The sequence below is a fragment of the Gossypium hirsutum genome, chromosome A03, assembly GCF_007990345.1.
Source record: "Gossypium hirsutum isolate 1008001.06 chromosome A03, Gossypium_hirsutum_v2.1, whole genome shotgun sequence".
Taxonomy (NCBI): Eukaryota; Viridiplantae; Streptophyta; class Magnoliopsida; order Malvales; family Malvaceae; genus Gossypium; species Gossypium hirsutum.
In genome coordinates, this window is record NC_053426.1 from 110572610 (window position 1) to 110599598 (window position 26989).

At 30.0% G+C, this 26989-nt stretch overlaps 4 protein-coding genes across 7 annotated transcripts; 3 read left to right on the top strand and 1 right to left on the bottom strand.

Moving 5' to 3' along the window:
* Positions 1-456: 456 nt before the first annotated feature.
* LOC107886949 (zinc finger protein-like 1 homolog) lies at positions 457-5412 on the bottom strand. Of its 4 annotated transcripts, XR_001680953.2 has the most exons (11): positions 5018-5412; positions 4481-4561; positions 3939-4059; positions 3731-3825; positions 3072-3143; positions 1994-2260; positions 1727-1835; positions 1309-1495; positions 757-868; positions 626-675; positions 457-535 (listed from the first exon to the last, which is right to left on the bottom strand). XR_001680953.2 is itself a non-coding variant. In XM_016811059.2 (10 exons), exons 1-9 carry the CDS (start codon positions 5039-5041, stop codon positions 787-789), a joined length of 1038 nt encoding a protein of 345 aa, XP_016666548.2. In that variant the 5' UTR covers positions 5042-5412; the 3' UTR covers positions 457-675; positions 757-786. The 4 variants fall into 4 exon arrangements, 2 of the variants coding, with proteins under 2 accessions (XP_016666548.2, XP_016666546.2); XR_001680952.2 differs by having other exon boundaries at positions 626-868; positions 5018-5411; XM_016811059.2 differs by having other exon boundaries at positions 457-675.
* Positions 5413-8341: 2929 nt separating this feature from the next.
* Positions 8342-11765, top strand: LOC107886950 (mitotic checkpoint protein BUB3.2). The gene is made up of 9 exons (XM_016811060.2): positions 8342-8678; positions 8765-8895; positions 9006-9088; positions 9459-9725; positions 9913-9988; positions 10120-10200; positions 11043-11121; positions 11204-11304; positions 11412-11765. The coding sequence occupies exons 1-9, from the start codon at positions 8556-8558 to the stop codon at positions 11497-11499; spliced, it is 1029 nt and encodes a 342-aa protein (XP_016666549.2). The 5' UTR covers positions 8342-8555; the 3' UTR covers positions 11500-11765.
* Positions 11766-14232: 2467 nt separating this feature from the next.
* On the top strand, positions 14233-16461 carry LOC107886951 (pentatricopeptide repeat-containing protein At5g38730). The gene has a single exon (XM_016811061.2). It carries the CDS (start codon positions 14555-14557, stop codon positions 15809-15811), a length of 1257 nt encoding a protein of 418 aa, XP_016666550.1. The 5' UTR covers positions 14233-14554; the 3' UTR covers positions 15812-16461.
* A 3697-nt stretch (positions 16462-20158) lies between these two features.
* On the top strand, positions 20159-21391 carry LOC107908847 (zinc finger protein ZAT10-like). Its single transcript, NM_001327006.2, has one exon. It carries the CDS (start codon positions 20352-20354, stop codon positions 21168-21170), a length of 819 nt encoding a protein of 272 aa, NP_001313935.1. The 5' UTR covers positions 20159-20351; the 3' UTR covers positions 21171-21391.
* Positions 21392-26989: the final 5598 nt, after the last annotated feature.

Genomic DNA, 26989 nt, shown 5'->3' on the forward strand with positions numbered 1-26989 from the left:
ATTAATTTTTTTAATCTTTCAAACGATTTTATTTAACCCATTAAAATTTTATTTTATTTTTCATTAGTGATGTGTTAATTATATACTAGTAGTGTACATGACCCTTGTATACCGTAAGCATATTATACATTAATCCCAACTTTAATACTTTTAAGAGCAAACCTAACATTAGACAATGACTATAATGTGTGTTAATAAACCTAGTGTGTTGACCTTATGGTCAGGATGTTCACCGCTCTAGATGTGGCTTAGATTTAAATAGTGCCGAGCTGAAAACGGATTAGGGTTTTTTTTTCATGTTTTTAATTTTCTGGACAAGAGAAGGATTGCCCAGATTTGAATTTGGGATCTAATCTCAACAAAACCTTAAGCAACGAAAGTCATTTGCCACTACACTAGTAACTAGTTGCCGGAGACTAACCCAGTTTAAAGAAGAAGAAGAAGAAGAAGAAGACGTTTTGTGCCTTTTAAAATGTCATTCATTTCAACTCCGAAACCGGTGCAAAAGGAAACACAAGATAAAGAAGCCGAAAGGCTGCCAAAAAAAACCATGTAACATTCAGCTCTAACTGCAACTCAATTAATATTCTTTTAACATCATTAAAAAAAAAATCTGCAATCTTACTTGTATTTTCCACCCATGCTCTTCATAGGGCAATCTGACTAAGGGGAGGACTGAGCAGAGAAAATGGCAGTTATAGCGGCAATAGCAGTAACCAACAAGATTTGCAGAAGCATGTAAATATAATATCTCACCAATTTCATCGCAATTAGAAGTAGTTACTGCTACTCATCATCAGCCACTCCCTCACCAAGAGCCCTTTGTGAAATTCTGTAGTACAGAATACTCATAGTCGCCATGCAGGCCCTGAACAACATAATTTAACACTGTAAATAAAAAATCCTTTCTGTAATATAACCAATATAGGCAGTTTCATTTTATTTTGTTCCATTTGGGATCTGCAATGGATGATGCAAAGACATACACTGTTCTATGGTCCACCATTTAATTCCCAAGAGAAGAGTAAAATGGAACATTTTTATGATATATATATATCTATTCCTCATTATTTTAATCTCCCCATCTTAATTGGCATCCATCCAGATATATCAGTTGCAGCATCCACAGGTCACGAGCACAGATACACGCATAAATACAAAGAGAGATGCATGCTGATAAGAAATGGGTAAATGCATACACAAGAGAGAGAGAGAGATGAATCAATGTGTGGCAATGTAGGTTGGTTGATTAGCATGGCCTTGGATATTCATATACAAAAAAAAAGAAGAAAAAAAGTGCAGACTTACATGATTGCTATGATGAGAAGAATTTTTCTTGGATCCATCCGTGTTGATCTTTGATGCTTTGACCGACCTTCTCGGATATCATCTACATTTGACGAGTCTTTATGTGGGGGTGCAGTCACTGGAAGAGTTGGTAATGCACTTGACCAAAAGGGAACTAATGCTCTGAGAAACTTCAGATGAAGCGGCCCTACAACAAGAAGTTACAAATTCAAAAAAAGGAATTGTATGCAAATCATGTCATAGGCATACGAAAAATCATCTTCCCTAAGTTCTCCATTACAGATACACTTAGCACCTTGGATGGATGCTTTAAGGAATGGTCACACCAAAAGATGTAGGTCACAGCAAGAACAAATTGGAAAAGTACTAATCAATCAGAGACCAGAATGGCTTCTTGATCCAAGGCTTTTTAACTCACCCCTCCGAGAGTACTTTTTATGATTTCCATCTTCATCATCTGTATAATATGAGATTTCAGAGTTTTGCCGATCAACATGAGCTGTACTCTTCCGAGTTGTAGCCATAGGCTGGGTTTCATTGCAACATAGAATAAAACACCCAAGATAAGAAAGCAAACAACTAACATAAATGAATTGACACATACAAACAAGCAAAAATAACATGATTTAAAGAACTTGGTTCACATCCAATAACTAATAAAAGATTAAAAAAAAAAAAGACTTACAGCAACAGGACTTGAAGCTTTCATGTAACTCTCAGTTGAACTAGGACCATCCATCTCCATTATTTCTGTTACTGTAGGTTTTGAAGGTCCTGCTATGGCAGAGTATCCTCCATCTTTTGCAACAGAGGGTGATGAATTCGCATCATACTCTTGTCCTCCAGCTACATCTATCAATGGATCTGAAGCAAATGCAGGTGGAGGACCACGGTGTTCTGTTCTAGGCAAAGAAACAGGATGATTTCCAAACAAATTCTTTTCCATGCCAGTCTGCATGATATCACATAAGGTTATTTAAAATTTATTTATGCAGAATTGAAAAGAATTCAAACTGCATTCATCCTAAAAAAGAGACTACAATATATATCTGCAATAGAACATGCTAGAACTCCAATCGATCCATATAAATCTTTTTCTGTGGTGCACTTCTTATCCACACAATTTATAGTCTAAGGCAACTGATGATCTTAAGCAGTTTGAAGCTTCAGATAATTGAGTGGGCACCCAAAATACCGAGATCTGGGCTAGATTGAGTTTTAGAAGCTAGAAATAACTTGGGAAATGAGATTTTCAGAACTTGCTTGCAGGTCAATGCTTTTAATGGACAAGGAAGAAATATGTTTGGCCATAGCGAACTTGTATGGCCTACATTTTACAATAACATTTATCAGAAGTACTGAAGTAGTTGATTCTGCTGAATGCTGATTAATGCATTTGACGGATGAAATTTTCCTAGCAGACTATATGTAACCCGTTTTGGAAACCTCCACCAGGGAAACAGTTTAATCTCACAACTTTTGTGTCAACCATGGAAAGGATGCAATCAACTTGTTCAGCCCATGCTGAAAAGCATAACTACTGAATTACAATCTACAACAGGCAAGTGGCAAGAGTAGGACTTCCAAAGCATCCAAGGTTGAATATAATAAAGCAAAGATGTAATTGATGAAAAGTAGAAGAATAGTTTGATAAAGAAAATATTGACAAAGAAAAAATATATATGTATATATATTCAAAATTCACTATTCATTTAGAATAAGCAGCAGTTCTTTGTAACAGCCCAAACCAAGCATAAACTTACCTGCAAAATAGCCTCCTTCAGCAGTGAATGAAGACAGGATGTTGTATCTTTAACACTTTTGGGAGGCCATATCTGGGGAAGAAACCATTGGAAAATGAGACAAAGCCAAAGATCAAATACTGACAGAAGTAAATTATAATCATCACCATAAAGCATAACTGCTAAAATCCAAGAATAACAGTAATTGTTGAGGAATGCCACAATAAAATTATACAGTCTTGACTCTATCAGTAACAGATCATAGAAATTCCTCCGACGCAAGAGAATGTCAATTACATGTTCACATATTAATCTCTATCCTCTGCATTTGCTAGGCCATTGAAAAGATTCAAAAAATTAAAATACTTGAAAATCGGAAACATGCCAATCAGCAAAGGAGTTTTCCTCAGTCAACTACTCATATGAATGACTCCAAAAGTCGGAGCAGTATGGTTAAGGCAGTAATTTTTAGTATTACGGTTAACCATCTCGTATCATCATTTGAAGCCTGGACACATTTACCACCTAGATGCTTCTAACTACTTGTGAGGTACAAGAGCATTGTCACCATCAATTCTGTCAACATATATTTATCACTTTACACAATACAAACCGAAGCATGTGGGCATGATACAGCTGATTCATGCTGAAATATAATAAACAGTCTTTTGAGAGCTTACAGATATCGAACATGAAGGACACACATATCCAGCGGGTGCAGTGTGCAGAGGAAAGCTTTTGATATGTGAAACCAAGCAAGTTGTATGTATGACATCTAAAGTAGCAAATTAAAAGAGTGAGATCATACAACATAAGTCCAACATGCTGGTTTGCAAGAAAATAAAACAACAAGCAGTATGTAGCATCCACATCAGCATAAATACATACGTAAGCAACCCAATCGTGTGGTTTCAGAGCCAGCCCCCTCCTCAAGCACAGCTTGGCATTTGCAACATTTGGAAGGCCAGTCATAGTCTCCATCTATTACCCACTCTGAGTAAGTATGTATCTAGAGCAAAGGAAATGAAAACTTTATTAGCCCCGAACAGCATTCCATACAACACCTCCACTCAGAATTGTTTTATAACACTGTAAAAAGTACACAGCATGCCGAAATTGGTTTATGTATAAATATGGCACCAAGATGTATCATAAATATATTAACAAATCCAAAATATCATGAGACCTGTAGCTGCAAAAAGAGCTGTTCAAGACCCAAAAATGATTTTTACAAGACAAGCTCTCACTCCGCTAAAACCTCCCCATAACAAACCCACAGACCTTCCCCCCTCCCCCATTTTCCTTTTGGATAGAATTATTATTGTCTTTTGCTCCTAGTCAATCTCGTATAACCACTCTTAGTTTAAATTAAGTCAAAATGCTTGTAAGTAAAGTTTTGAGTCCAATAAAGCAGAATGTAATAAACTTACAACGCATATTTGGTGCTCAGGTAAGCAGATGCATTCCCCACAAACGGGAACCTTGTGCACGAAACAATATAGTTTTGTCGCCTGAAATACCAAAAGGAGGAATAGAGGCTTACACACAGAAACCATTTGTGAATCATGGTCCCAACCAACATCAGCTCTACAAATTACTTATTTAATCGCAACCAAATTCATAACAGAACAAGCTGCATTCCACTAGAACCTCCAAATATCAAGGTTAATGTCCTCCTCTCTTAGATTCATATATTTAAGTAATCAAATACGCATTTTCCAATTCATGAACCTTAAAGTTAAGATAACAAAGATCTGCAAACTCATAATTTTTACGAAAAAAAGATGGAGATCTAAAAGACCAAAATCCAGCGGTGAATTACAAATTCCAAGACAAATTTGTAAAAAAAAAGAGAGAGTAAATTAATAAATATTGGTACAAAAAATTGTAATTCTGAGCATTGAGTGGCAGTAAACTTATCAATAGATCAAAATTTTGAGTAAAATTGATTTAAAATAAAACGGTACCTTACGGCATTTGCAGACCACCATTGCACAGAGAAATGGGCCAGAAAGGAAGCAACCACTTGGAGTTCGATCCCGTTTTGTACAAAGCTTCAGATTTTAGAAATAGATTGAGGTGAACAAAATTTGATGGAAAATTACCTTAAGATTTAAATAAGCAGAAGATCAGAGAAAACATTTTTTTAAATGAGGAATATAGCAAAATTTATTTCTTCTTTTTTGTGTAATTTTTTTTTGACTATTTTGAGTGAGATGATAGTCTTAGCTTCAGGTGGTACAGAGGAAACAAAACCCCTCCATCGATTTTCGATATTTGCCGATTCAGATGATCAGATTGAGTCGAATTCTTAACAGTTTCAATTTGGTTCTATTCAATTAGATTTTTTGTTTTTCATAAATTTTGAGTTTTGGGTTTTTTACTTTTTTTTATAGATATTTCTAATAAAATTAATTTTTAAGTAAATAAAAATTAACCAACTTATATAATATTTTGAAAAATATTTTATATTTAATTCTAAGTTATTTTTATTGTTTTAAATATGACATATTTATATTTACATCATTCAAATTTGAAATTAATTAAATAAAAATAAAATTTAATTCTATTTGAGTAATTATAATTTTTTAATTTATATTTTATACATCATCTGAAACATTTTAATTGAAATTAATTTCAACTTTATAGTATCATATAAACTTATGTACTAGGATTTAGATTGTATTTTATACCTTAGTGAAAAATTTAGTAAATTAATTTATGTACGTTAAATAAAAAAGTAAATTGATCCTTATGTTAAAATTTTCATTAATTTCTATGGTTAAAAACTATTCATTATACGTCAGTGTAAGGTACACATAGCAAACTACATGTCATTTTTTGATTATTTGGTTAATTATGCTAGTTTTTAGTAGTGTATATGAATAAAATTTTTAATAGAAATGACAAGTTTGCTAATTAATTTACTATATAAAGAGTAATTTACTTATTTTTTAGTAGAGGAGTAAAATGCAATCTTGGCTCTTAATACAATAGACTCTATGGAACTTTTATCCATTTATTTTAACTATTATTATAAACTTAAAAACGGAAAAGCTTCATTAATAAAAGAAATATTTAACTTGATTCCTATTTTTGTTGCATTGACTATTTGAATTTGACTATTAAAAAAGGTGTCAATAAAATTTAGAATTACTTTTTTTTAAGATATCATATTTAAGCGGTTCATGCAATAAGGATATATGTGTTTATAATTTGATTCAGAAAGTTTTTTATGTTATACGTATAATCATAATTACAATCAACACAATCCGAATAATTGTAACCATAATCACCCATTGTAATGCGTGATTAGACTAGTGAATGAAATATGTTTTAATAAAAAAAAGAATAAATTTCAAGATAACCCAGGCTTAATTTAAATAATGTAAGATTCAAATACATTATCTAAAAAACTCAAATCTCAATGTAGTCATTAAGTTAAGGTTTTATTGGCAATTTAACACCCGAACTAATACCTAGATTGATAGAATGACTTGATTGCTATAATAATGATACTTTTAGAATTCAATTAAAATATTTTAAAATTTGCTATAATAATGATAATTTTAGAATTCAATTAAAATATTTTAAAATTTGAAGAGCAATTTAAAATCTGAGGATGTTTGGTTGAATTAACCCATAGTATATTTGCAAATATATTAGATTGGACAGTTGCAACTTGTAAGGCGGTTCAAGAACGGGATGAGCCATCGTTAGTTATTTAAGTAAAACCGAAATTGATATAAATTTATATATTAATTTTGATTCAAGTTTCGTATATGAAATTTGTGCCAAACTGGCCTCTTCCAATGCACCTTTTCCTTCTTTTTCCTACTTATTGTCCAGCATCAATTGGCTGTCTCACTACTGTAATAGCAGCACTCCTTATCTCAAAATTTTCCTCCATGTCCAGCCGCAACCTGCTCTAATCTGCACTTGCCAAAAAAAAACAATCCTTAATCACATAAGCGTAAAGCCATGCTATCCACAGAAATCCCTGCTTGAACCCTATTCCTCCCTCAGATTTTTGGAAACAAATAGATTCCCAACTAACTTAGCACCCTTCACTGGCTCATCACGTCCTTTCCAAGAAAGTCTAGAGCAAAGCTGATTGGTCCTTTGAAGAACAACTTTTGGCAAAATAAGCTGTCGGCACCAATAATTTTGCAAGTTAAATATCACAGTGGATAAGTTGTGCTTTCCCTGCATAGGACAAATGTTTTGCTACCCAGCTTTGTAATCTCGCAGTAATCTTCTCAATTAATGGAGCAGAATCTCGAACAGTGAGTCTTTTGATAACTAGAGGGACTCCCAAGATATTTGACAGGTAACTTTTCAAAATTAATTTGTCTCAGCTTCAATTCTATGCTATTCTCCCAGGGATGATAATAGAGCGAGTTGGAGATGAATGTTGTTAAATTTATCATTATTTCATGCTTAGCATATATTATTTCATTATCTGTTTCGCTTCATTATAAATGTATAATTTTAAAATTCATTATCACCTTCATAGATGTTGAATGAATACATCTCGTCTCACTTTATTCCGCTTCAATTTAATTTTTATCATGTATCTTTAATATTTTTAATATATAATTTTTTTTACTTTTTTTAATAGTTATATAAGGGTAAAATGATAATTTTATATAGTGGAGCAAATAATTATTATAACTACTTTATACCTACTATGTAGAAGAAATAATCCATCCATTTCACATACATTTTTTTTAAATCCACTTCATTTAAAGCGAATCGATTAGAATTTATCAAGTAATTCAGTTTTTGCCATCCCTAAATTCCTCCTTAGTAACATTTGTATAATTTTTTTTCACTTTTTGCTAGTTTAAGCTTCAAACCAGAAAACTCATAGAAATTATGCAACACACTCCAAATTCTTATAACAGAATCCAAGTTGCTCTTAGAAAATTTTAACAAATAATCTGCAAAACAAAAATGAGTTAATCTTATCTTATGAAATTTTGATTTTGATTTAATTATATGCATTTAAAGAAATTAATACATATATTTATTTTTATATTGAATTAATATATTAACGTAAAATGGTGCTAATTCGATAATATTATAAGTAATTTGAAAAAATTGAATTAAATCAAAATTTAATACATAAAATTATAAAAAAATCAGAGTTCATATATAACATTATATATTAAATTAAAGGTTATGTATAAAATTGATATTTATCATAAACCTAAATGGTATTAGTGTAATTACATATTTACAGGATGAGCTTTTTGGGTAAAGAAAAAAGTACCAACTAATTTTGAATTCAAAAAGTGTTAATTTTTTTTTGTTTAGTTATGGCATTGGCAAAATTTTTGAAACAGTGGGACTTGGCCGATCCGAATAAAAACATTTCTAAATTTCAAATCTTCTTCCCTCTCTTTTATATCGCTCGCCCAGTAAAAAAACATTCATCTTCTCTACCAAAACCCTAAGCTCTCTCCGTTAGTTCATTTCATCTCTCTAGCAGCCAATCGAGCGATGACATCTGTCCACCCGCCACCGGTACCAGGTCGCGAGCTCTCTAACCCTCCGACGGACGGAATCTCGAACCTTCGGTTCTCTAATCACAGCGATAATCTACTCGTCTCTTCATGGGATAAGGTGCTCCCTCAACATCAAATACCTTTAAATTTTTTAAGTTTCCTTTTATTCTTTTCAGTGAACAGTTCTTTTTTTTTTAATCGTAGACTGTGAGATTGTACGATGCAAGCGCGAACGTTTTGCGAGGAGAGTTTATGCACGGTGGGCCGGTACTTGATTGCTGCTTCCATGATGATTCATCTGGGTTCAGTGCTAGCGTTGACAATAAAGTTAGGAGGTCAGTGAATTGGATCTACTTTTTGCACTAATATCTCTGGTTGATTCTCGAGAAAGGCTAGGAAAAATGAATTTAGTATCAAACTTAATTTTGAGATGCTAATTTTGTAGGATAATGTTCAGCCATGGAAAGGAGGAAATATTAGGTAGACATGATGCTCCTGTACGTTGTATAGAGTATTCTTATGCAGCAGGTTGGTTAAAATTTTCAAATAATCTCTATTGACTTCGTTGTTTTAAATTGGATTTGAATATGATTTGTCTTTGATCTTGCCTTTCAAAGTAGGATTTTCTGAGTTTTGATTTTGGAAAAGGCATTAATCCGAATAATTAAGGAAATGATAGGGTAGAGTGAGTTTCTAGAAAGATGATTGGTTATTCCGTAGTCACAAGTTTCACTGAATCCTATCCTTTATGAATTAGATTTTGAAGCTTAGATGAGTTTCATGATGGTGCTATGGGCTATGTCTTCGTAGGAATATACTACACAGGGTATTGAGCATGTGTCATTTTGTTTCATTTAAGTAAATGTCTGAATCCTTAATGTTTGATGTGTTGTTATAGGACAAGTGATCACAGGCAGTTGGGACAAGACATTGAAATGTTGGGATCCAAGAGGTGCAAGTGGGCAGGAGCGTACTCTTGTCGGCACATACCCGCAACCTGAACGTGTTTACTCGCTATCTCTTGTTGGAAATCGTTTAGTCGTGGCAACTGCTGGAAGACATGTAAATGTATATGACTTGCGAAACATGTCTCAACCTGAACAACGAAGGGAATCTTCATTGAAGTATCAAACTAGATGTGTGAGATGTTATCCAAATGGAACAGGTAATGTTTATAACTTCTAAAAGTTTTATTAGTTTTTACAAGGAAAGAAAGTACTCTTTAAAGGAAGGCTCACATTATACAAGCATTTAAATAAGTTAGTATTGCATGATTTTAGATCTCTTATCCATTTATCTTCGCCTATTACTTTTTTGGGTATAATTGTTTCTTATTAAACAAGTTTATACAGGGTATGCTCTTAGTTCGGTTGAAGGGCGAGTAGCAATGGAGTTCTTTGACCTCTCAGAGGCCAGTCAAGCCAAAAAGTGTGCATCAGTCTTTTCCTTTTAGCACTATATAAGTCATGTGGATAGATACGAACTCTAGAAACTGTTCTGGAGCTGATCCTACCTGTTCTTCATTTATCTTTTTGCATTTATCCATTGATATTTTGTAGGTATGCCTTCAAGTGCCATCGAAAATCTGAGGCTGGACGGGACATTGTATATCCAGTAAATGCCATTGCATTCCATCCTGTGTAAGTTTCTGCAAAAGTTTTCTACTCTTCTTTATTTATTAAAAGCTGATGAGGCTGAAAACCCGAGCAGCATCAGCTCAGCTGGATAGTATATTAACTATATGATGTAGTACGTGGACCATAGATTATACTGCAGGCACTGCCATTTGGAGCATTTTGTCATTTGTGTAGTGTGACAGGCCGGAACAAATGACAATTGGTAATTATAATATTAGATTCTCTTCTTGGAAAGTTAATGAAGTGAGTATGACACATTTGGTCATTTTTCCTCTTATTTGATTCAACTATTGTTGAGAAAATATATAAATTGCTGACTTTGAACTTCCGAGTAAGACATTAGGTTACAGTTTATTGGTAATGCTTGTGTTGGCTCAGCTAAAATATTTTTTATGAAAGATTGTGTTATGAGCCTTGGCGTAGGATCTAGTCACAGGTCTAGACGAGAAAGAATTCTTGCTTCGACCTATGGTTACTCAAAAAGGCAGATTCGTCCTTGACTGAACCCCCTCTCAAAATAACGTTTCTTTTGATAGAATAATTGCTTACCTCTTTATTTCATATTGGCAGCCTTTTATAGACTGTTAATAACAAATGAAAGAGTCCTAATTGACATAAAATAGAATTCTTAACTTAGAGTTTATGAAGGAAACAAAAACCTAATATAGTAAAAACTAAAACTCTTAGTAAAACCTGATATAATAAATAAATAAATAAATAAAACTAAAAACTCCTATTGCAATTAAAGTGTCCATATCAGATTGGCAAGATCTTGAACATAATTAATGTTAGCTTGTTTCCATTCAAACCATATCTAATTTCTTCATTGACTTTCAATCCTGCAGATATGGTACATTTGCAACTGGAGGTTGTGATGGTTTTGTTAATGTGTGGGACGGAAACAATAAGAAGAGGCTGTATCAGGTAAAGATTGGATCGAAGTGCAATTTCATTTCTGTTAAAAGAGCTGATAATTTATTACCATCATTAAATGATCTTTTTGCAGTATTCAAAGTACCCGACAAGCGTTGCCGCTCTTTCATTCAGCAAAGATGGGCGACTATTGGCCGTTGCTTCAAGTTACACATTCGAAGAGGGAGATAAAGCGTAAGATTCCTCTCAACTCTCTCCCTCTTTTTCTGACCCCAAAATCATGAAGGTTTACGGTATACACATAGTCGAGCTCTAATTTCAGATCCTTCTCTTTTGTGCAGACATGAACCAGATGCAATCTTTGTACGTAGCGTAAATGAAATTGAAGTCAAGCCAAAACCAAAGGTATATCCTAATCCTCCAGCGTAGCTGATTAAGCATATTTTTATCTTCTATGTGGTAATTCTATATGTTTGAGATGTTAATTGCTTTGTAAGGCTTGAGTGAATGGTCTGAACCATGAAACTAAACTCTTTTTTAATCATAGGCTAGAGAGTTTTTTTTTTTCTTTTTTTCTCACATCCTCTGTGAATTTGTTACAACTATAATACCCTTTTTTTCCCACTTTCTGTTGAAAAGTGTTTAGCGTACATTGTTTTCCAATGTTAACAGTGCTTAGAATCTGTTATGGTCTATGTTCTAATTTCTTCTTTTTCTTCTCTGGAAGTATCTGTTTTAAAACATGTATTAATGTTTGAGGCTACATCTTTCAAATATATGGGGAAAATTTTGAATGTGTAGACTATATTAATGACGTTGGAAGCATTGAGACAACTAAAAATTTAAATTTTGTTCTTAGTCCTTGTATTATGTATGTATTATGAGTTTATTTAAATTAGTTAACTTTAGTCCTCTTTACTTTCGAATTTTTAATTTTTAATTTTAACCTGATAATTAAATTTGATTGATTAAATTTTGCAATTAATCATTTATCATACATAAAGTTATAAATTTAGTTTATATTCTTCAATTTGAATTTTCTTATCCTATGTTTGGTAGGAATGTTATTTTTTACTCATGTTTTAGTATATGGTTCATAATAAATTAATTTAATAGGTAATATTTAACTACTTTCATTTTTAGTAAAGAAGGAAAATTTTTCATTTATTTTAAAGAATTCTTATTTCTTATAATTGTTATTACTCATCTTTTTTATTTCAAATTTAAATTTGTATTAATTATTTTTTTATGTCTAACTATTGTAATGCATACTAAATAAATAATTTTTTACTTGTTAATATATTAGTAACCAATCGAGACATTAAACATTTAAATTCATTAATTTGATTTTTTTAATACTATATAAAATTAATAAGCTAATATGGTATTATACATATAATAATATGTTTGATTATGTTAGAATTTTCAATTTTTAAAATATAAAGATTAAAAATTTCAAATTAAAATATAAAGGTTAAATTCACAATTGAATTCACCATGATGAAATCTTGTACTCTTGTAGAACATTGCCGAGCCCAAGTAGCAAGAAATGCGGCCTAAAATATTCAACATTATTCACCTCCAAATGGTTTTGTTTGACTTTGTCCTTAGATGCTTGTGAAATTTAACAAATTTGTGTAAATAAAAAGTTTAAAATGTAATTTAATTAATAATAAAGGAGCTTGGAAGATGCTTTTACTGTTGCTTTGAATGGGTTCATTTAAAATTTTACAACATTCTCTATATTTACTTTTTATTGACATAATATTTAAAATTTTTTATAATTTTATAATTTTTTTACTATTCATAAATAATAGGATAATGCATTACACTTGAACTCAAGTCTTCTTACATTGGCAATAATATTTATACTAATAAAATTAAGACTCAATCGATTAATAAATTAAACTCTTAAACATAAATTACATTTACAATTATGAATAAATCAATATACGCAACCACTGTTAAAATATCAATTGTACAAAATGTCATGAAAATATGTAAAATTATTTTAATTTTATATTGGTGTAAGTGGAACATTTTCATACATGATAATTGTTTTTCATTTTGACATAATGATAAATTTAGCCATTACATGTACTCTCTCTCTTTTCTTTTTGGTTACTTTTGCCTTTAACCTTCAAGATTTGATTAAGCTATTTTTTTTATGGAAAAATTGATTCAATTATTAAAATTTAATAGCATTGATGTAGTAGCATGTATGACAATTAATATACTTTATTAGTAATGTTTAATAATTTTAGAAAAATTCATGCGAATTACAATTTCATTTTTATTAAAACTTTAATGGTTAAATTAATTTTTCTATTCAAATAAAAGCAATTTGTGTATAATTTGAAAGTTTAATATATGTGATGAATCTTATAAATAAACAAATTATTTAAAAGAATAAATTTAGTAATATAATAAATAATAAATGTTATATTATTCTATTCAAATGTTTTTTCGAAGTTATACATTTTACACATTTAATTTATAATTAATTTTCAAATTTAATTATTGTTAATTATCATTGATAATGATAATTTTTATTATATTTTATATAATATATAGTTTTTACATTAATAAAATTAGAACAATTTTAAAAAATTAATAATTATATACTAAATTATAATTATCACAATATTTTTTATATTTTATACTTAAAATTTTGTTCAAGTAAATCTATTTTATAATTAGCACAATTTTTTAAATTAAATTATTATTATTTTAAAACTTAATTTAATAATATGATAGAATTTTTTCCAAACTTGTACTTATCTACATTTAATTTAATAGGTAAACTACATCATTAGTCATTAAATTATGAGTAAGTTTTCGTTTTGGTCACTTAACTAAAAAAATTTATAATTTAGTCATCGAACTATTCAACAGTTTTTATTTAAGTAATTGGTCTATTAAAATCGATGTTATATGATTTTCTCTGTTCGCACTGTCTGTACCAATCGAAAGCTATCTTTTCCTTTATCTTTTACAGTTCAGTTTTTTTTTATGAATCAACTTTACAAGCCAGTGACTTAAATAAAAACTTTTAGATAGTTAAATGACTAAAATGAAATTTTTTGAATAGTTTAATGATTAAATTGTAAATTTTTTAATTAAGTAACCAAAACAAGAAGTTGTAATGGTGTAGTTTACCCTAATATAATTGCTCAGAATTCATTGAACACGTTGCTGCCGTCGCACTCTGTAATGAGCTAAAGAGTGCCTCCATGTTGAACTTAAGAAAATGCAGCAAGCTTCTTTAATGGCTAGCAGCTATACAAGAATAGCATCTACAGTTGCAACATATTTAGAGAAGAAGAGTACTGTGCCAGCATGATCAGTTGCCAATTCCAGCTGGACTTGGATTGCCAATTGCGGATCCATCCTTGTTAAATTTCACATAACCGATAGGAGGGTGCAGGGGAAGTAGCTGCTTTGTGGATGGAAAGGGAGTTGGGGTGATCTTATGAAGTAGCAGATGGCTAACTCAGCTCGATTTACTCAAACAATTTTCACCATTGTCCTAAAGGGTCATTGGAATCATCTTTTGGAACCCAAAATTTGCAGTCAAATAACTTCCACCACCATTAACCATCTCCTTCTCCACCTCTCTGTTTTCAGTTGCAATGCTTTTCTTTCGTGGTCTTTCTTTCAATGGGTAAAAACTTCTATTGCCACCTATAACCACTCTCTGCAATCTACGTGGACAATGATTCACATTCTCACCAAGCACAAACATTTCAAGACTGCACACCACTTGCTCGACAAAATTCCTAACAAAGATTTCTTGTCGTCAAATTCCGTTTTGAAGGTTTTGGTGAGTACCCATTCGGACGTTGAAGTTAATTCTCATGTTTTAAGTTGGTTGGTGATATCATATGGGAAATTGAGAATGACCCAAGATGCTTTACAGGTTTTTGAGTCGATGAGAGTTCATGGGTTAAAGCCTCATTTACATGCTTGTACTGTGCTTTTAAATTGTTTGGTTAAAGATAAATTGATTGATAGCGTATGGAAAATCTACAAGAAAATGGTTAAACTTGGGGTGGTTGTGAATTTACACGTTTATAATGTCTTGCTTCATGCTTGTTGCATGGCTGGTGATGTCGAAAAGGCCGAAATGGTATTGAGTGAGATGGAATTGAAGAACGTTTTTCCAGATCTTATTACGTTCAATACAATCATCGTTTTGTATTCTAAAAAGGGTATGCATTATGAAGCATTGTGTGTGCAAGATAGGATGGAAAGAGCCGGGATTAGTCCAGACATTAGAACTTATAATTCACTTATTTATGGCTTCTGTAGACAAGGTAGAATGCGAGAAGCTTTAAGACTATTTAAGGAAATGAAAGGTGTTAGTGTTAGTCCTAACCATGTCACTTACACTACTTTAATTGATGGTTATTGTAGAGTGAATGAGCTAGGAGAAGCATTAAGATTGCGAGACATAATGGAGGCTAAAGGGATTTATCCAGGAGTTGTTACTTATAACGCAATCATTCGTAAGTTGTGCGAAGACGGTAAAATAAGGGAAGCTAATTGGATTTTGAATGAGATGAATGAAAAGAAAGTTGAACCTGATAATGTGACTTGTAACACATTGATCAATGCATATTGCAAGATTGGAGATATGGGGTCTGCTATAAAAGTGAAGAACAAGATGATGGAAGCCGGATTGAAGTTAGATCAATTTACATTCAAGGCATTGATTCATGGATTTTGCAAGGTGAATTAAATGGATAGTGCAAAAGATTACTTGATCAACATGCTTGATGCAGGGTTTTGTCCTAGTTATTGCACCTATTCATGGCTTGTTGATGGGTATTGTAACTTAGGCAAAGAAGAAGAAGTTATGAAGTTTCCAGATGAATTGTTGAAAAGAGGCTTAATTGTTGATGTCTCGGTGTACAGGGCACTCGTAAGACGGTTTTGTAAACGAGAAAGGCTCGATTGCGCCAAAAGAATATTCGGCATTATGCAAGGAAAAGGTATATGTGGAGATAGTGTAATATATGCTAACCTAGCATATGGTTATTGGAAAATGGGGAAGGTGAATGCTGCTTCAAATCTATTAAATGAAATGTATGAAAAGAGGTTGATGATAACTCTCAAAACCTATAGATCTTTCACTGCTTCATATGGTGGTGATAATAATAATAGCATTTTAGGTTTGTTTTGGAATCATGTGGTTCAAAGGGGATTAATTTCTAAGAGTATTTTTAAGGATATCAATAAAGGTGAGATTTGAACCTAAGTTGTAGCCTATTGATATTTTACCTTAAGAAGAGCTTGGTTCGAATAATCGTTGTAAAAATTTAAAAAAAAAAAAGATTTAGATTCATGAATTAACCTTTCATATGGCAGTTCATGTGGTTCAAAATTCAACTGCTTTTTTCCCTTTTTTTATTCTTGCTTCTTAAAAGGTAAGATGAGCATAGTTATACTTTGCAATATATACTTGTAGACACCAAACTTCATGAGACCTAATTTTAATTAAGTGTGACCAAAACTTGAAAAACTCGAAAAAAAATTTAATTTCGGGTTATCGGATCGAGTTTTCGGTTTGTTTGAATTCGATTTGAGTTGAAATTTATAATTCGAATAATTCAAATAACGGATTGGTGTAATTATTATTTTTTCTCATCAATCTCGAAAATGAGCAAATTAGACTTTTCCAACAAAAAAAAATTCAGAATAATTTTCAAAAATTTAAAATATTTATAAAAATTTCATAATTAAAAAAATTTTAAATATAAAGAATATATAAAAAAATGTTTAATTTTTTTAAAAAAATTGAAATAATAATTTTGATGACCTAAACAAGTAAATTACAAATTCAAGTCTGTCATACTAAAATATTTTCTTCTTTTTTTCTCTTACTTTGCTTTGAAAGAATTTCAAATATATATGGTTTCAAATTTATATGCTCTAATATGGAATTAATTCCATTGCAACAAGATTTTATTTGATATGTTTAAACTTTTAATTTAATTCAAACAATTTACTCGATTTGAATCAACTTAAATTTCATTTCACTCAATTCGATTTGAAAAAAAATTCAAATCAAGTTAAGATGATAAAATAGAACTCGTCAATTCGACTAACTCGAATTTTTTTCACTTGATTCGATTGAACATTCATCTGTGGATCTAATTCAATATTGTATTAATTCCATTTTGATTCAATTTTAATTATCAAATTTAATAACTCACAAAATTACTCATTTGTTAGACTTATTAGAACCAACTATGCAAATAAATAAAAATATTGATATAAATAATAATTGAGAATTGGTTTTTGTTCTAGATTCTATTAAAGATATAATTTTATTTTAGGTTAGTTTGTTTACAAAACGAAGTTTATATGAAAGTACAATGACTAAATTCTTTAAAAAAAAGTACAAGAATTAAATTTCAAATTTATGAAGAGTACAGGGACCTATGTCATATTTTAACCTTTTAAATATCGATAAATTTGAAACAATACCTCAAAACAAATTAATATCAATACTAGTTTGAATAGAAAAACAATACGCTTGTGGCCAAAAATTCTACCATGCTTTTGCAAAAAAAATAAAATAAAGTATATCGAAAATTTTAATTAAAGCATTAAAAAAATTGGATAACCTCTAAAGTGAGATATTATTATAGTGAGATATTGTGAGATTTTTTTAAAATTAACAATTGTGAATAAAAGAGGGAATATATTCAAATTATTAAAAAAATATAAAAATTATAAATAATTTTATTTTTTTAAAAATTAATTAATTAGTAACATGGTATACACATAGACTATAACATGATTAAAAAGAAACAAAAATTAAATAAATAATTAAGATATCTTTTTTTATAAAGTTAGAGGACCAAATTAGAATTATTCCATTTTAGTACTAGTATAAGGTGATTCTTTTTCTCCGGAACGCACAGTAGAATTTGCCGTCTACTGGCAGTGCTTACTACTTTAATTTTCACACTACAAAGCACAAAGAGTAACTAAAATATAGGTCAGTGACAACATCACCCTGCCAGCCACGTATCTAATCACAGCCAACCTCCACACGCTTACCTACCATATATAAATGAACACGCTTTACAGCCACTAAAATTGCTCAACGTGTTAAAAGTAAAAACGTGGCACGTGGTAAAGATAAGAATTTGAAATCCACGTGTCGCACTGGTGGAGACTCCCAACAAAAAGACGGCTTTTGATGTGGATGGATAATAACAAAAGCTTACTTGTCGGTTATGTCATAACATGTGAAAGTCGTTCCAAAGGGTACCCAAAATTGCCACGTGTAAGTCGGATGATGATCAAAATCGCGTTACGTGCCGTATGTCCCGACGGTTTCGCGTTTGCAAAGCTACAATTTCTACACTCTTTTACACTTCTATTACTTCAGTCTAATTAGCTCCACTCCGTACGGATTTTACGTATATACCCTCAATGCTCTTTTTAATACATATATATATTATTACTAAAAATATTTTAAATATTTTAAAATTCATATACATAAAATAAATCAATAATTTAATTTTACGAATTCAATAATAATTAAAATTTAATTTTGTGTAATTTTTCATTGAAATTTTAATTTAATCTAATTATTATAAATTATTAATATAATTATTGACATAACATCATTTTATATTTATATATTGTATACATAAATAATTATATTTATTCAATATAAAAATAAATTAATATATTTATTTCTTTAAATATATATGATTAAATCAAAATTAAAATTTCACTTAATTAAAAATTCATGTATATAATTTTAAAATTTATCTCTTAAAAATATTGGTTTGTTGTACTTTAAAAACATGAAAATTCTGTACTTGTGGAAAATCATTAAAATTCCAGAAAAGGGGTAATAATGGAAAAGCAAAGAACAGTGAAGGGGATTTGTTAATTGTAGAAAGGAAAAGATAGAATAAGAGGAAGGGTGTTAGAGTTACACACGTGGCTAAATAATGGATTCCGTTTTAAGGAATTAGCTCTGTGTGTGTCTTTCTAGAACACGAAAAAGCAAAGCCAGCCAGCCAACCGAACACACATTGAAGTGTGCCAAAAAACCAAAACACAGGAATGTTACGGCAGAACAGACGATACCATTCCCAAGCTGCTATCTTACAACCAATTATCTTTTCACCAAGTTATGGGCACTCAATTTATTTATTTATTTATTTCTTATTTTTTAATATTTTTGTTTGGCATATAAGCCTTCAACGTGGAGCATCATTTAGGGAATAAATAAATGAATGAATAAAGAATTTAAGAAGGAAATGGAGGAGTGTTGTTAATAAAAAAATGGTGGCAAAAGTGATTTCTTCAATCAAATGGCAAACATGATTTGTAGTTGTAAGTAATATATGCCATAATTTTGGATTTTTATTTAATATGTTGTTTGTATTTGATATAATTAAAAAATATATTATTAACAATTGAGTTTTAGTTTGGTTGGCATGAGTATTATTATCAATTTAGAAGAACGTGAATTTAACTGTGCTGAAACACATTATCCTTTTATTTATGAGTTGATGAGTGAAACAACGTTCTCTTTTCATGGTTCAGATTTTATTTTTGTCTCTAAACTTCAAAATTTTCAATTGAGTCCTAAAATATTAGTATTCAATAAAGCTTTTTGTCACTTAAATGGTAGCTCAAATATAAATTATAAGCATGTGTGTACTTACTGCATTAACAGCTTGGGTTCATAGTGTTAAAAAGAAATAGCCCTCCTATATCTTTGCTATTTCTTTTTAACACGTCATATTCAAGTTGTTGATGCGATATACATACATACGATTATAATTTAACCCACGTATTTTAAATATGTTCCATGACAAATCTTAACTACTGTTTAGCATCTAAACTGATATTTACATTGATGAAAAGACTTGAATAATACAATATTGATACTTTAAAAACTTAATTAGAATGATTTGTAGTTTAAGGACCAAATTAAAATATGAAAAATTGTTTAGGGATGTTTTTATGAAATTAACCCTAGGAAAAAAAAAGTGGGTAGGATAGCAGTAGGAAAGTGATAAGAAAAGCTGGCGTAGCAATGTTTTGACTTGGAAGAAGTCATATATAATCTGCCAATAGAGAAGCTCAGTCTCCACACACCTCCTTTCCTTTTAGTTGACCGACTTTACTTCCTACAATTTCTATATAAACCCCTTTAACTCACACCAATTTTAACTCTCACTTGAAAATTTTCTTTTGTTTTCTTGGACTTGATTGAATTTTAAGGAAATTAGAAGATAAATATGGCTCTTGAAGCTCTGAAATCTCCAACAATGGCGACTGCCCCTTACAGCAACAAGTACGAAGACATCGACAACAATTACGTCGATACATGGAAGAAAGGCAAGCGTTCAAAGCGACAACGCGACGACGAGTCTTCTTCTTCTCCGCCGCCGCCGCCGCCGCCGCCACCGACGAATGAAGAAGAGTACCTTGCTCTTTGTCTCATCATGCTAGCTCGTGGTGGTTCCACCACTGAAAACGCCGTGACAGACGGTGGAAACGATGACCATCGTATGTCTTCTTCTTCGTCAGCACCGGCACCAGCGGCTTTGAAGTTGTCTTACAAGTGCAGTGTTTGTAACAAGGCTTTCCCTTCCTACCAAGCTCTAGGTGGACATAAAGCCAGCCACCGTAAATCCTCCACCGATGCTAAACCCGATAATCAATCCATCACCACCAACAGTACCACTGCCAGCGGGGAAACCGGCGGTAACGGTAAAGCCCATAAGTGTTCTATCTGCCATAAGTCTTTCCCTACAGGCCAAGCTTTGGGAGGTCACAAACGCTGTCACTACGAAGGCGGAAACACCACCACCACCACCAACAACAACAACAAGAGCAGTAGCGTCAGCTTGAGTGGGGTGACGGTGTCGGACGGTGGCGCGTTGAGCCAAACCCGTTGCGTCGACTTTGACTTTGACCTAAACTTGCCCGCTTTGTGCGAGTTGGAAAACAAGGATGGAAGCAGATTTAGTCAAATCTATACAGAGCAAGAGGTTGAAAGTCCATTGCCGACCAAGAAACCACGTTTTATGACAGCTTCTTTAGCACAACATTAATTTCATTAGTGTTTATAGGAATTAAACATAGAGTGAGTTCATTTATTTTGGGATTTATGTTTTTCTTTTTCCATTGATTTTTGGGATTTCTATTTGATCTTCTTTATGAATTCATTCATTATTTGTGACCTCTACTGTTGTATATTCAATTACTGGCCTCATAATCCATTGATTCATTTCTTCTAAGGGTTAATACTATTTGATATATAAATTTTTAATATTAATTTTGATATCTTATATTTTTTTCAATTTAGTATTTAATTTTGATATTTAATTTAATTTTTCGATCAAATAAAATTACATGACTCGATTCGATAAATTTTTGTCTTATATATTTTTATCTATCAAATTAAAAAAATTTAATGATTAAAAATAACATTGAAATTAAATTAAATTAAAGTATTAAATAGAGAATAATATATGTACCAAATTAAATATTAAAATTAAATTCGTTAATCAAATTATACGATAACTATAAATTTTAAATTATAAAAAAAAATATATTTTTAATTTTAAAATATTTTATTTTATTCTAAATAAAAATTAAATTTAAACAAGACAATATAAAATTAATATAAATAAAACAGATTTGTATTAATTTCGTTGAGTTTACTTAAAATTATCAAAACACAAAAAAGATTAATTAATTTTCTATTGATTTAATTTTTTTCAATCTCCTATTCTTAGTTGTAATGGGAGTGGAGAGAGCTAAGCTAAGAACAAGGCAAAAGTGAATGCCGCGTGAAACAGCGAAGAGACAGCAGGCAAGGGACAAGGAGTCACGGAGGTGGTGGTGGTTTTATGTTTTACAGACAGGGAAAACCAGGCAGCCGGCCCATGTTAGGGGATCTAAAGAGATGGTTAACAGTTGAAACCGCCTAGATATCCATCATCTCCATGTGGGTTTCCATTACATGCTTTTCAATGCACGTGGCTGGCAATCTCACCGTCAATGGATCATAATGATCATCATGACCTTGTATAATACCTCTTCTAATGAAATTTAAGCGGTAAAAATTATATTTTGTTCTTTTTTTTAAAGAATAGATAAATTAATTATAATTAATTAAATTAAAAAGTAAATTAATTTTTTTCTTAAAAATTTTATTAATTTATATTTTTAATAATTAATGTAGTTAATGGAATAACCAAACAATATCATGTTATGTGTTATGTGTACCTGATTAACTTTAAATAGTAAAAATAGATAAAATTTTAAGAGAAATATCAGTTTGATGTTTGATCTAACTTATAGAGAATAAATTGCTCTTTTTTAGTAAAGTGAAAAAATGTAATCCAAATCTTAATACAGGACTTCTTTAATATTTTTACCAAATTAAGCCAAATCATATTTTGCCACTCCACCAAAACAATATTAGTTTTTCTATGAATAATTTAAATAATTAATTACAATGGTCTCTTGTTTAATCAAGTTAATGGAAAAAAGATTATCCATGGTCTGATAAGTTGACTTTTCTACAATTGATAAAAAAATGGTAAAAGTACCATAGAGGTCCCCTATTTCAAGAATCAGATTGCATTTTATTCTCTCTAGTGAAAAATGATAAATTAGTCCTTACACTTTAGATCAAAGAGTAAATTGGTCCTTCCAATTAAAAATTTAATCCATTTATATTGTTAAAACTAATATGGCTGACAGAATAACCAGATAATGACACATGGCATGCCACATATACCTTATGCTGACATATAAGGACAAATTTCTAATAGTGAAAATAGATAGAATTTTTAATAAAATGATCAATTTGCTCTTTAATCTAGCATATATGAACTAATTTGCTCTTTTTTTTAGTAAAAAGGACAAAATCTCACTTCTAATAAATGAGCCTCCATAACACTTTTACCTTAAAAGATCATAAATACTAGTTTTAAATCGGTCAAAATATTCATCTAATCTTAATTATAGTATAAACAAAAATTCTTATTATTTGTGAAATTTCTAAACTTTCCTCACTAAGGACAATCAATCACGGCTTTTATGTTTTTCGTCAATTTTACATAATTTGATTGGTATAATAATAAATTTAGCTCTAATAATTCACACATTCTATCAATTTTCTCATGATTTAACAAATTTAGATAACAATATGTTTGTAAATGTGTAAATGTCGAGGCTAAATTTGTTGAATTTTTTTAGAATCAAGACCAAATTAATAAAATATGTAAACATCAAGGGCTAAATTTATTATTATACCAATCAAAATTATGCATAATTGAAAAAGAACATTAACATCATGATAAATTGTCCTTAGTTGCTCATTTCTAAAATTGACAGATATTAAATTACTTCAATTCTTTTTAAAAGGATTGATTTGTTTAATTTTGAAACGGAGAAGGACTAGGGAGATGTTTTACCAATTATCTATATAATAACTATTATATAATACAATCTTAAGTCCAATAAATTTTACCTTTTCATTAAAATCTTTTTTTAATACAAAATAAAAATTATCAACTCAAATAATTCAAAAATTTTGAGTTAACAATCTAACTCCGGATGGGTTTGTCTGTCCTAATTGTCTACGTAAATTAAGAACCGATGTAACGCCGTGTCATCGGCTATCCTTAACTCTCTTTACTCAAAAGTCTTGTATGCTTGTACGAATTCGATCCCACATCGAATGTGCGTGGCATATTATGATCAGTGCCAGCGCCATATATACTAATCCCACGGGATGCAATAATTAGCCTAAATAGTTTCCTTGTGGGGTAACTTTACTAGTAGATTATATCCCTTGATCGATTCCAGTTTTACAGATAAGGAGGAGAAACTAACACCTGGAAGCCTGCTATACTTTTGAGAGAGAGAGGGTCTGCTTTCTTGCTAAGAGATAGCCGTGAAGTACGAAACTACTTTTAGGGGCAGGAAATTATTAATTTTATCATTTTTAATAGTTATATATTTATATTTTTTTTAAAAAAAATAAATTAAAATTTTATTATTTAAAAAAAAAATTCCACTCTAAAGGATGCGGCTGCCACCCTTAGCTACGCTCTGCTAAGAGTCTTTGAATTATGCGCTTTTTAAATTCATCAATTTTATTCATTTTTGGGTATTTTTTGAATTTTATAAGAATATTTGGTCTTTAAATTTGTCATTTGATTTTATTTTAGTTCCTAAATTTGATAGGAGCAAAAGTCAACGGTGTGGCCAATGTTATTGAAACAAAATTAAATTAAATAAATTGAGAGTTGATCTATATAACAGTTCCACTAAATAAGTTGAATTGATTGACTCAAAAGTTACTTGAAATTGATAAAAATAAAGGAAAAAAATCAATAGTTGAATATGTTGGATTGATGTAATTTTTTCTTTAAATTTTTGTAGATCTTTATGAATTTTTAACTATTGTTAGTCTGGCGATCGAATCATCAAATTGGTTGAATCAGGAATCAATGGATTAACTTGTTCAACCATTAATTTGGTTATTGATTGTAAACTTATATAACTTTATTAATTTCAAGTGATCATGTGATATAATCTCATACCGTCACATCATCGAATTTTTATATTTCTTAAGTTTATAGACCAAAATAGATTTAGTTGTCAAACTCAAGTGTCAAAGTGGAAATAAATACAGGTGCCAAAGTGAACTTAATTGCCAAGTTCAACAGTCAAAAATTATATCGCTCCTTTCCAATTTGATCATTCTTAGTTCTTATATTTTTCAAATTTTGAAAATTTAAGTTTTGATGTTAATGATAGTTGTTGAATCCATTCACTAATTCTTTTTTTTTTGTTTGTAGTGTGTGAAAATAGTTCGCTAATATGGGATTGTATAGGTGATATATGTTTGCTACATAAGATTTTAAAAATAATATAACTTAATTAATTTAATAATCTTCGTTTTGTCATGATTGAAATTTTAAAATTCAAAAGGATAAGAACTACAAATAATCAAATTAAAAATATATGAACTATATTCACAATTAATGCATAGTACAAGGACTGACATCAACTTTTATATTATAAAATCAAGTAGTTTAATCTTTCGAATAATTATTTGATACATAGATAATCGAAAATATATAAATCTATATATTGATAGGATTATTATAATTCTCACAATTGTAGGATATGAAAGTGTCGAGTGTTTTATTTATTTAATTTTTAAACTTTTAAATTTACTAAAAAAAATGGCCATCATTGTAAGACTACTTGTGAAATTTTTAATTTTCATTAACCATGCATCAAATAATTATTAATGTCGATAAAGGATAGGGGTAGGGTTATTTAGAGATCGAACTCGAAATTGTTATCAATTAAAATTTCAATACAAACCCTCGATGATAAAGATATGGATTTTGGGAAAACGATAACATAAATGGTTAAATTATAGTTCAAACCCTTTACTTTGCTTAAATATGATATTTATTTTTTGTAAATTAATTTGATATATTTTATTCTTTACATTTTTATGGTGTAATTAATTAGTTCAAATAGTTAATAATATTATTTGAGACTATTAATGATATTACAAAAATAAATGAATTAAATTAAAATATATAAACTATATCTATATTTTGAATAAAGAAGAAGAATTAAAACCGACATAATATGAATACATAAATAAAAATGTGATAAAAAAAGTTCGAGTTAATTACATCAAATATCTCAAACTTTTATCATCATTTTAAATTGATGTTTCGAACATTAAAAGCTTTTAATTACATCCCCAAATTATTGATTATCATATCAATAAGATCTTTCAAATATTAAACTCGTTAAATAATATGTCAAATTTTATGTGCCGTAATTTAAAATAATTTTATTAGAAAAAAGTAAAATGTTATTGCGTAGCTTTTAAAAGTAAAACTGCAAAAAAAAAACGAGCAATAAAATTTTTGTAAATGTTTCGAAAACCTTAAAACTATGAGTTTTATGAAATCTATTTTTACAATATTTTTTGAAAGATTATATCATACATCTCCCTATAGGGTTTTTTGAATCTCACAAGCGAGTTTAGGGTATGACAAGTGTCTTACAGGGTGTGTAGTAAAAAATAAATATATAAACAAACGTAATACTTGTCATACCCTCAAACTACTTATGGAGTCTAAAAAAATCATAGGTGATGTATCAAATAATTACTCTTCATATATATTTTTATTTAACTTTTTGTTTTAAATTATATCACATACGATTTGAAATATCATCTAACGGCTAAATTAATTATTTTAATAATAAAAACTTTATTAATATAATCTCGATAATTTAAAGTTATTATTAAAATATTTTAAAATTTAGGGACTAATTTAGAATGAAGGTTGCATAATGCCTTCGGCCAAAAACTTGGAAAGACGAGAGGAAGTACAAAACAGAACTGTAAATTGGGCTAAAACGAAGGGTTTGGTTAATGGGTTTTCGGCTCTGCATGGCTTTTAGTTAAGAATGTTAGAAGCCCAATTCATCTTTATTTATTCAACCTAACTTTTATAGAATCTAAATTCAATGATTAAATGGGTAGAACTGTTAAGTTCAAATATTAAAGCCGATAAAAAAAATAAAGTATTAAAATGTAATTATTTGCTAAGTTTAAGGCTAAAAAATTACATTAATCTAAAATTAAATAATATTGAAATTTGAGTAAAAATTACACAAGATTATAATACACTCACGACGAGGATGAATATTTTATGTAATGAAATTTAAATAATTTAATTTACAACCAAATATTGTTTTTTTAAATGATTATTTGAGTTATTAAAAATTAAAATATTTTGAGTTCAAATTAGTGGTTCTCATGGGTCGAGTCGGACCAGGTTTAAGCATAGTATTAATATACTTTATTCTTGCC

What these genes read in the sequence shown, in the direction of transcription:
- LOC107886951 (XM_016811061.2), top strand. Translation starts at nt 14,555, where the DNA reads ATGGCTAACTCAGCTCGATTTACTCAAACAATTTTCACCATTGTCCTA.
- LOC107886949 (XM_016811059.2), bottom strand. Translation starts at nt 5,041, where the DNA reads ATGGTGGTCTGCAAATGCCGTAAG. An exon ending in TGGTCTGCAAATGCCGTAAG is followed by an intron (nt 4,562 to 5,017) that starts GTACCGTTTTAT and finishes TTGGTATTTCAG; the next exon opens with GCGACAAAACTATATTGTTT. An exon ending in CTTCTCATCATAGCAATCAT is followed by an intron (nt 869 to 1,308) that starts GTAAGTCTGCAC and finishes TATGTTGTTCAG; the next exon opens with GGCCTGCATGGCGACTATGA.
- LOC107886950 (XM_016811060.2), top strand. Translation starts at nt 8,556, where the DNA reads ATGACATCTGTCCACCCGCCACCGGTACCAGGTCGCGAGCTCTCTAAC. An exon ending in AGAGTATTCTTATGCAGCAG is followed by an intron (nt 9,089 to 9,458) that starts GTTGGTTAAAAT and finishes GTGTTGTTATAG; the next exon opens with GACAAGTGATCACAGGCAGT. An exon ending in ATGTTATCCAAATGGAACAG is followed by an intron (nt 9,726 to 9,912) that starts GTAATGTTTATA and finishes AAGTTTATACAG; the next exon opens with GGTATGCTCTTAGTTCGGTT.
- LOC107908847 (NM_001327006.2), top strand. Translation starts at nt 20,352, where the DNA reads ATGGCTCTTGAAGCTCTGAAATCTCCAACAATGGCGACTGCCCCTTAC.